This window comes from Sinocyclocheilus anshuiensis, unplaced genomic scaffold (assembly GCF_001515605.1).
Source record: "Sinocyclocheilus anshuiensis isolate Anshui unplaced genomic scaffold, SAMN03320099.WGS_v1.1 scaffold1290, whole genome shotgun sequence".
NCBI lineage: Eukaryota > Metazoa > Chordata > Actinopteri > Cypriniformes > Cyprinidae > Sinocyclocheilus > Sinocyclocheilus anshuiensis.
Window position 1 is genome coordinate 55,400 of NW_015558599.1, and position 10,282 is coordinate 65,681.

Below are 10,282 nucleotides of genomic sequence, written 5' to 3' on the forward strand. Positions count from 1 at the left end.
TACCCCTTTTTCAGTATATGTCAACCCCTTAATCACATAAACCCCTAGTCACACAAGTTTTCTCTAGTACTCAAAATTCTGATTCAACTTTTAGCATCTTCTAGTTTATGCTGACACTTTGAGGCAAGAATTGAGTATGACAACTTGTTTAAAAGTCTGTCATATCCATTTCCGCTCCTTTACCGCACAAATATTTTTAAAAGCTCTAAAACATTCTTAAATCTGTATATCTTCTGCTGCTGCCTAAAGGAACTCCAGCAACTCCTGCCACCCCAGCCAACATAGTGCAGAGTCTCCCAGACTGGGCGTCTCAAATCTCCAACACAGACACAGTGGCTGCGGTCGCCCAGATCTTACAGAGTCCCCAGGGCCAGCAGGTTAGATTCCTCCGTTACTGAAAACACTGTGTTCACTGCACAGCTGTATTTCTGACCGGTGTGTATGTGTGTGTTTCTAGTTGCAGCAGCTGGTTCAGAGCCTCCAGATGCAGCAGCAGAAACCTCAGCCCTCTCTGCTGCAGGCACTGGATGCAGGTTTGGTGGTGCAGCTGCAGGCCCTGACTGCGCAGCTCACTGCAGCCGCAGCAGCCAACACGCTCAACCCGCTGGAACAGAGAGTTTCCTCCTTTAACAAGGTGAGGGAGCTTTTAGGAACACTGCTGGCTGAAATAGTTAAACTCGTGCATAACACATTATTACTCTGTTGTGTTGTAGAAGCTGTTGGGTCAGTTTGATTTTGGGAATGAGTCGGAACACAGCGAGGATTCTAAGAAAGATGCTACATCTCAGTTGTAGGTTTTTTTTTTTTTGTATGCTACTTTGAAGAAAAGCTATTCCTTGTTGTTATTTTTGAAGACATGTTCTTACTGTCTCTTTCAGACCTGTGGTGCCAGAGTCCATCAATAGCTCAATATTTCATCAGCTGGCTGAGCATCTTCAGCAGCAAAACCTCGAGCAGTTTCAGAAGCAGCTAATGGAGCACCAGCAGCATCAACAGAAGGTACATAAAACTGTGATTCTTTCTTTGCATAACGTGTTAGAGCCCTTATGTCATTCTCGTACTTTGATGTTTATTAATGTGCCTTGTTATTTTTAACCGTCTATGACCATGGAGGGCCAGGATGCCATCTTTGGTCCTGAAAATTCAGCCCCTCCTGGCCAGAGCAGCGCCCCACCACAGCTCCCAGAACAAGAAGCAAAAATGGAGGACTCCATTGATAACCAGCAACAGGTATGATCAGAAATCAAACTGTAGTTGGGAGGATAATTAGAAGTATTAGAAGTAATGTATTGGCAATAGTTTAAAGATGCAATAAGCAATATTTGAAAAACGCTGTTTGGAAGTTACTCGGACCGACAACAAACCGTGTAGCCAATCAGCATTAGGGGGGCGTATGACAGTGGAGGAGAGAGAACTAGCAAGAGGGAGATTTGACGAATATCACTGGTAATTCCGCTAGGTTAGGGTTTAAGACTGAATCGGAGCAGGGCGGTTAGGATTGTAGGGTGTTTTGGAGGCAGAGCAATAAAGAGAGGGGTGTGTTTGTTTGGGTTGATTTCAAATATCAACAATGTCCAGCAGCATTTTTGAATAATTGCTTAATGCACCTTTAAATGTGACTGACTTGCAGAAGTCAGTCTTGCAGAAATCGCTGTCTTCTGTTGGATGTCTGTAATACTCAGTGATTAATAATTGAAGCTGAGTGACAAGTGTATAGTGGAAACATCAGGTTCACTTGTGTATTTTGCAGGACATGGATATTGATGAGGGACAGGATACTGTAGATGAGGAGGTCTTTGAGGCTGAGGAGAAGAAAACCAGCAGCACCCGTTCAAGGACACGTTCAAGATCTCGGTCCAGGTTGGTGTAGCAATTTCGCCAAATAGTTCTTGTCTTATTTCCATTTTTCAGACGCAGGTAAAGAGCTCTCATGTGAAAATCTCTTTACATCCCCAGGTCACCAAAGAGAAGGAGGTCAAGGTCTCGCTCAGGGTCTCGAAAGCGCAAACACAGGAAGAGATCACGGTCTCGCTCAAGGGACAGAAAGAGGAAGTCCTCACGTTCTTATTCCAGTGAGCGACGAGCACGGGAAAGAGAAAAGGAACGGCAGAAAAAAGGACTTCCTCCTATCCGCTCAAGGGTTCTAAGTGGTAAGATTACAGAGGTCCACCTGTGCTTTCTGAATTCATAAGGGTCAAGTTTAAGAAATTACTGCTTTGCAACAAAGTCACTTTAGACATGTTTTAAAGGGTTAAGTTGACATATAAAATAAGTTAAGTAAAGAATTATAGAATGATCTTATGAAATGTAATTGTGCTATGGTTGAGACAGTTAAGGTTTGTATTAGGGCTGTGCGATTAATCGAAATCGTCATAAAATCGCGATTTGAGCGTGTGCGATTTCTAAATCGCTTTATAGCACGATTTTCCGCACCTCGACCTCCTGCTATCTGAATATCTGAATTCGTATTAGGGCTGCACGATAAATCGCATGCAATATTTAACGCGCATCTTGTCAGAAAGCCGGTTCTGTAATCAGCGGTAAATCTCCATCACCTGCGGGCTTTCACATTGAGCAGCATTAACTACACAGAGCCGTTGTTCACTGACGAGCTGCGCAAAACCACGTTCATATTCGCGCGATTTTTTGCGCAGCTCGTCAGTGAACAACGGCTCTGTGTAGTTAATGCTGCTCAATGTGAAAGCCCGCAGGTGATGGATAGTTCAACATCTGAGGCAACGCCACAAAAGAGCTCTATGACCAATGCATGGCAAAAAAAAATCCCTGGACGCAGGATTTTTTTTCTTCTGCCATGTCTATTCTACAGACATTTTGTTACACCTTTACTTAGTGATTATTTTGCCTTATGTCTGTTCTAGAGACATGTTACAGCTTTTTGATAAAGCTCTAATTGGTTTTCTTTTGGAAATATGTTTCAAATTCACACTGAATGCATTAATGACTGTAAAGCATGTCTGTGTGTCAAAATCGTGATTAAAATCGAAATCTCAAAATTGATCAAAGAAATCACGATAGTTTTTTTTTGTCCATATCGCACAGCCCTAGTTTGTATTAAATCATGTTCATATGAGTGTGAAAATCACAAGCCTCCACATTTACTGACTGACTGTTGCTTTGGTCTGTGAGCTTAAAGCGATAGTTCATCCAAAAATGATAAAGCATTGTTACTTGCACTTTCAGGTCAGTGATGTATTACCACTGGAAAGGTTACATTCTTTAACACTTTCCTTCTCTCTAACATAAATATGCTTGCAGAGTTCTTGCAAATGTCTTTGATAAATTAATGTCCTTTTCACAACTGTAATTCAAGTTAATTTCCCTATAAATATATTTATACACACACACACACACACACACACACACACAAAGGGTTGAAATCTTTGCAATGATCTATAACATTTTTGGGAGGGGAATATGTCTAAACATGTTTCATTGCTTGCAGATTGCTTGGGCCCTCAATAAAGGGGTGAAACAGGAGTATAAGCAGTTCTGGGATGTGGACCTAGGGGTGACTTGTATCCCATGGGAGAAGGTCAAACTGGATGATCTGGATGACTTTGCAGAGGGAGGCATGATTGACCAGGAGACCGTCAACAATGGTGAGAAGATTTACTTGTTCAGCAGCTGAAAGTTTGGTATGTATTGTGTATATATTTGATCTTCTACACAGTACTTTTCCCATTCATAACAATACTGTTTTTTATGATGCAGAATGGGAATCCCAGAGAAATACAGAGACAGCCAAAGAGACTCAGAATCAGGCTGTTACAGCTGAAACCAGTACAGCAAGCAGCACACCCAGTGAGGCCTTTACCCAGCTTGTCACTATGATGCCCATGCAGGTATGATGATAACACTAAGTCAGGCCTTAAATTGCCATGACAAATGGAACAAAACGTGTTTAGGTTTCTTACTGTTGTATGTGATACTAGATAGTAGGGAAGTTGTTGTTTAGCCATTCTATCTATGACGGTAACCGAAAGGGATAAAAATGAAAATCCTGTCATTAATGACTCACCCTCATGTCATTCCAAACCCGTAAGATGCACGTTCAAGGCCCAGAAAGGTTGTAAGGACATCTTTAAAATAGTCAATAGGGCCCGAGGACTGCTGAATTAATAATGAATGACTGTTTACTTCTCTATGGATGGCTTATTTTGGTTTAGATTCCAGTGGCACAGACGGTCCCTGCTGTTGGCCTTGTGCCTCCATCCTTCCCTGTCAACATGGCAATGCCCCCACCAGGCTTTGGTCCCCCACCACCTTTTCTAAGGGCAGGGTTTAATGTCTCACAGCCTCCTCCAGGTACATGGTGCCAACCTGAATACTAAATAATGAAGTTTTTAACTGTATGATGGATTAAAAAAAAATAAATAAATAAATAAAAAAAAAAAAAAATATATATATATATATATACATCAATTTGTAAATTTCTCTTTCACAGGTTTCATGGCCACGCCAGGAGTAGGACCGTCTGCAGTTGGAACCAGTCTTGCTTCAGCTCAGACCTGTATGTTAACCAGCCTCTAAAATAAGTTATTCTTATTTTGCATAATGTTGCTTGTGAAAGCACTGTCCTTAAGGTCCAATTTTCAAGTTCCTAAATGGGCCTTTTATCGCCTTTATAGCTCTAGTGCAGCCTTCGTTGCCAGCCACTCAAGAGAACAGCAAGGATTCTCCGTTTGGAGCCATGATTCCTCCCACCAGTACTATTCCTGGGAGTTTTATTCCGTCAGCAATGCCCGGGGCAGTAGTCTTTAACCCTGTGGGAGCACAGCATCAGCAGAGCAGCGCTGACAAAATGCCTCAGTCGGCAGAAACGATGGAGACAGCTTCTGAGATGACACTACAGGGTAAATGGGTTTATAAGAACATTTTACATAATGTCAGTACAAGTCATATACAGCTAGCAAACCATATGCTGTTATATTTTTCTGTAGAACACAAAAGGAGAATCTTGCAGCAATTCATATGACTTGTGTGTTATATTTTAAGCTTGGCATGATGCATCTGCGTGCTATCTAAACATGGATGCCAGTGATATTTTATGGATTTGGTGGAGAGGAAGCACATTTTCATTCACACCAATATGAGACATTTTGTATTTATCTTTGTACTTTTTTTGCAGGAATGCAAAATGCAATGCGCAGTGGAATGGGTCTCCTCGGTATGCACCCTTCTGCATCTCTAACACATCCTCTCTCTGGCCAGAGGATGGCAGGGCTGCTTCCCCTGGAACTGCGGCCCAACCTGCTCCAGGGACCCGGAGGCCGGTTCCCCCTGCTCATGCAGCCAGGCCTTGCACATCAGACCAACAATGTCCTGGATGCTTCACTTCAAACCCATGCCCGCGTTCGGATTCCATTCTCTCAAATGGAGCAGTTCAACCGTGCTGAAGGCACTTTCGCAAGAGCACCTAACCCTTCGTCTGCTGGAGTTGACAGTCTGGTCAAGACTGATAATGAAACACCACGCAGGTCAGATGTAGGTGCCCAACAAGAAGGAGATCAGGACTATCGCTTTCCACCACCAGAGAAGCAGAGCACGGGGTTGTTGAAGACGCCTCCTTTGGAGATGCGTACTGAGCCTGTGCCTGCCAGACCACCTTTACTAGAACGACCTCCGAGAACAGTCTTGCAAGCCGAAGGTCGAGAAACTAGAAGAGAAAATATGTCCGGAGGTTTCAGGGCAGAAAGCCGCTGGGGACCACCCAGGGGGGACTTTGATGAGCGAGACACAAGGGGGATGTCTGGTGGACCTCCAAAGGGTTTCCAGGAGGATCGTTCCAACCCTAACTTTCAGAATCGATTTGAGGGCCGCAGTGGAAGTTCATCAGGACCCGCTTGGAATCGCGGAACTGGGCCTTCGTTTAATGCCAACATGCACCAGGACTACGATGATCGTCGCAGACCTTGGGAAAGGCAGAATGACCGAGATGACAGGGACATGGACTTCCGGTGCGAAATGAACGGCAATCGTCATAGCCGTGAGCGAGACAGAGACCGCGAAAGGGAGAGGGACAGGAATCGGGACCGTGAACGCGGCAGAGAGCGGAATCGCGAGAGAGACCGAGAACGGGAGCGAGAGAGGGAGAATGAGAAGGACAAAGAGCGCTGGACACCCCTTTCTTCACAATCTCAGCCCCAACCGCTGCTTCCCAAGTCTCAGCCGCTGCTCCCTCTGCCGACCCCATTGGTCGCTCAGCCTCAAGAACAAGTGCAAATGAAGTCACCGTCTCTGCCGGTGCCCCAACGCCAGCCTCATCCGGAACCACAGCCAACAGAACCAGATGCTGAACCACAACCAGAGGTAACACCAGAGCTACAGTCCAAGACACTCAGCCCCCCTGAAGAGACGGCAAGTAGTCAAGAGCAGGAGGGAGCGTCACGTGTCAATGGAACCGAGACGGATTCAAAACCTCAGCTAAACATTTTGGAACCTGTGTCCCAGAGCGCTACAGAGCCATCTCGTAGCCCCTCTCCATCCCTTCCCTCCACACCCACCTGCTTCCGGAATGAGCCCTTGAAAGGAGAGAAGACCCCAGAAATGTCTGTTTCCTCCTCTGTGGATGCAGACACTGAACAGACTGGGCCAAAGGTGAACGCTGAGACTGAACCTGAGCTAGAGAAAACAGACACTGAGGAAACAATCATCACTCAGTAGGTAAAGATCATTTTGTATAGTCATCTCTGTAATCGTTTTGAAAGATCTCACAGGACCCACTCAGTTCGCTAGATCATAGCAGACACCTTAACGAATGATTCTTGCCTCTCAAGCTTCAAATGTATATTGCATTCTAGGCGGCTCACACTAGAGGATCTAAATGGTAGGTGGGATTTTAATATTTTATTTTATTCCCTGTTTTTAAAGCAGCCCCATTGTTTTAACTAGGTGTTTTTTTTTTCTTTTTTGACACTTGCTTGCCAAAATATTGTGTAGCCTAATTGTAAATGCAGGAGGAAAAGAGGGTTGACCTTCCTATGGAAGAGTGTAAGGATTCTAGCTGTCTCCTTTGGATTGATTGCATTACTTGAAATCAGCACTGGCTTTTTCTTTTCAAAACTGAAGCTGCAAAATTTGAAATGATTGATTCTGTGGTATCCAGTGCTTCCTGTCTCTAAAGCAGAATATACGTACATCAAATACAGTGAGAACAGTACTGCGTTTTAGTTGCTTTGAAAAGGAACTTTACAAAAAAAATTAATTAAACTACGATGTATTATCCCAATATTAAATGTCTGTGATTTTTCTTCATCAAACTTCCATGGAAATACAAGAGCTCAGAAAAGACGATCAAAGGAAATATGGATGTTGGGTTTCAAATAAACATGCTCTGATTGTTAAAAAATTCTTTAGGACTGTGTTTTGTATCGAGAAGAGAAACCATCTGCACACAAACCATTAAAGCCATGAGCCAAGTGATAATGGCCCAAGTGTCGTGGATAGGATGAAATGTTTTAGGTTGTGAACTGATCTAAACTTTGGGTGGCCACCAGATGTTTGCTGTTAGGTTTGCGTTTAGAAATTCCCTCCGACTCCCTTTTACCCAATAGATCAGCTTTTAGTGCCGCATTACGGCTTTAATGCATTGGAAATATGTCATGCACACATCTGTTTTGATACAGCTCCACTTGTCTCACACTCACACACACCGAATATATAAAATATACACTGCTAGTGTTCAGTCACACAAAATTGTTTACATAAATACTGCCCTCTGAACTTAACAGAATGTTAACCACCTTTATTTTCTCCAAAATTGTGAAATAGTTGCAAAATACTGTAATACAGAGTCATTTACTTACAGGAATAAAAATCTAGAAAGCAAATTTACAAATGAGTATTTTTTTCATTGTGAATATAGTTTTGACTCATTTAAATGCCTGCTTTCTTCTAAATTTATTGCATGTAGGCCTAATTTTATATAAAAGTTACTTTATGAAAAGCGCTGTCCTATTCACGAATTACTTGAGTTTAAGAATCCGTCTGATTCACACATCAGTGTCATTTTTTTGTGTGTGCGTATAAATCAAAATGAACAAAATCATTACTTTGAGTAGTTCCTGAGATATCCATTTAATTACTGACGGCTTGACATTGTCAGTGCAGTTCTGCAGTAGGAATGAGATATTTTAATGAAAAAAAAAAAATGATTAGAATTATTGTTAAAGCATGTAGTCTGCACAGGCCCAGTTTTCAGCAAATTTCATATTTGTTCTCAGTTTTGGAGTAACAGGAAGGTAGGTGACGTAATAAAAAAAAATAAAAAAAATTATGTGAATAAAAGCTCAAATGCAATCTTTTCGTCATATAAACTGATCATGTCTTCAGAAGATTAAACTGCTTTATGGATAACTTTTATGAAACTTATAACTTATGTATATTTGTGAACTTTTTGATGGGAGAAAACCTACTCTTTTCAGCTCTTTTAATTATCAACATAACTACAAAAATGCTTCAACTGCTGTGATTTATGAATACCAAAATTCCTATGCATTATAGTAGCCAAAAAACAATGTGAGATAAGTAGCATGTCTAAATTTGTAGTATTCATTAAAACATTACCTGCGTGACCTTCTACTACCATCTAAAATATGTGTGTCCAGTGGACACTTAACTATTCCACGAGGCCCCAGGACATGATTCATAGATGGTGGTGAAGCAATGAAACTGATGCTTGACAGTGCCAAAATTGCAGCTGGATTACATTCACTACATGCATGGATACTTTATAGAACAAACACACAAAGTAAGTCTTGTCAAATGTAGTACCTGCTGTATGCGATTTAATAGTATTTTGATCTGACGGCAAATCTATAAGCCAATATCAATGACATCTCATTATTCATGAGATTGCCAGTGCAATACTAATTACTCTCATAATGCACCTGACCATGTATGTCCGCAAACATACTTCTGGTTTATAACCTTGGCAGTTTGATGGTGCTGCTTATCCAGCCATCTGCTCCTGGCATGAATACTGAGGGGAGGCACAGTCTTATTAGCTCTAGAAAATCACTGAGGCTACAAACTAAGTAGTTTAATCAGCAGAAAATCTACCTTTGGTTTCATGGAGGTTTTTTAAGGATTTGTACAGACCAGCATAACCACCCCATGACCTACTGATTGAAAATGGAGGACCCAAGATTACCACATTAACCATGAAAGATAATGGTGGATGCACTGAGCCAAGTACAGTAAGGTAAAGACTGGCATATGAAAAAAACCTTTTTAATGAAATTAATCTTTAGATGAAATATAAAATGTTATCATATTTGGTCAGTCTTGGATGGATGGATGTAGTTTTTGTTGCGGGGGCAAAACACGCAATACAGTGATTAAGATATTTACAAATAAACGTTCCTTAAAAGCCTGATGTATCATATTTCATACTCGCATTTTAACATGATTTTTGGATAACCAAGTAAGCCTAAGTTACCTCAGGCTAGTAGTAATTGAAATATTACTAACAACATGAAATATATTAAATCAGTAAAGATTTCACCGCAAAAGGACGTGTACCACAATCATACGAAAAGCCATTTACTTGCTTAAAAAAGTATGCACGATCAATCAGATGACATAAGGCATGTAGTCGATTGTGCACAACAGTTTTTTTCAGCAGAAGTGTTTTACAGGCTCAAGAAAGTTGCTTAGCAAATGTGATACAGCACTGATCTCTACATATATCTTCAGGTAGTTTTAGAACGTTGTATGAAGTAAAATAACCTGTGGACTGGAGGCAGAGCATGTGAGGAGTGTGAAGCATGCAGTTCTGTAACCTCTTCAGCTCTCAGCAGGGGCCCAGCAACTCTAATTAACAGTGCTTCAAACATTTCTTTTTGATTTAAGCTATCTTGCAATATCTCACTTGAAATATTTCAGACTTCAGCAGTGCTCAAAGTGAATATGTTTGTAATTGCTGGTAGCATTCTTCCTATTTCTGAAACAAAATCGTTGGGCTTTGTTATTTTATTACGCTATAAGAGACAATTTACTACCTTGCAAAGCTGCAATCGGAATGGTTGAGGAGAGATCCTTCATTAGATCTCTCTCAGCTTATTAGTTTTTTCTCAATTGTTAACCATTTTCTAAAAGCTACTCGTTACCCAAAACTATAAACACTGTTCACATTAGTTGCAAATCAGTTAAACGGCATGTAAAAAACACTAGCATTCAATGTCATCATAAAGCGCGCACAAGTAACATTCATTCCATGTTAAACCCTGATAAGCAAAATAGTCAACAGTCAAAAAACAAA

The 10,282-nt window shown here is 41.4% G+C and overlaps 1 protein-coding gene across 1 annotated transcript in view; it reads left to right on the forward strand.

Moving 5' to 3' along the window:
• The window catches only part of LOC107680102 (protein SCAF8-like), a 46,993-nt gene extending 39,624 nt beyond the window's left edge, over nt 1-7,369 (forward strand). The window contains exons 6-18 of the mRNA XM_016475871.1: nt 250-377; nt 458-634; nt 714-790; nt 879-999; nt 1,114-1,230; nt 1,751-1,860; nt 1,957-2,188; nt 3,464-3,620; nt 3,733-3,863; nt 4,188-4,326; nt 4,466-4,531; nt 4,650-4,874; nt 5,150-7,369. Of these exons, the coding sequence (XP_016331357.1) occupies nt 250-377; nt 458-634; nt 714-790; nt 879-999; nt 1,114-1,230; nt 1,751-1,860; nt 1,957-2,188; nt 3,464-3,620; nt 3,733-3,863; nt 4,188-4,326; nt 4,466-4,531; nt 4,650-4,874; nt 5,150-6,684 (3,215 nt within the window). The 3' untranslated portion in view covers nt 6,685-7,369. The remainder of the gene's footprint in view (nt 1-249; nt 378-457; nt 635-713; nt 791-878; nt 1,000-1,113; nt 1,231-1,750; nt 1,861-1,956; nt 2,189-3,463; nt 3,621-3,732; nt 3,864-4,187; nt 4,327-4,465; nt 4,532-4,649; nt 4,875-5,149) is intronic.
• Nucleotides 7,370-10,282: the final 2,913 nt, after the last annotated feature.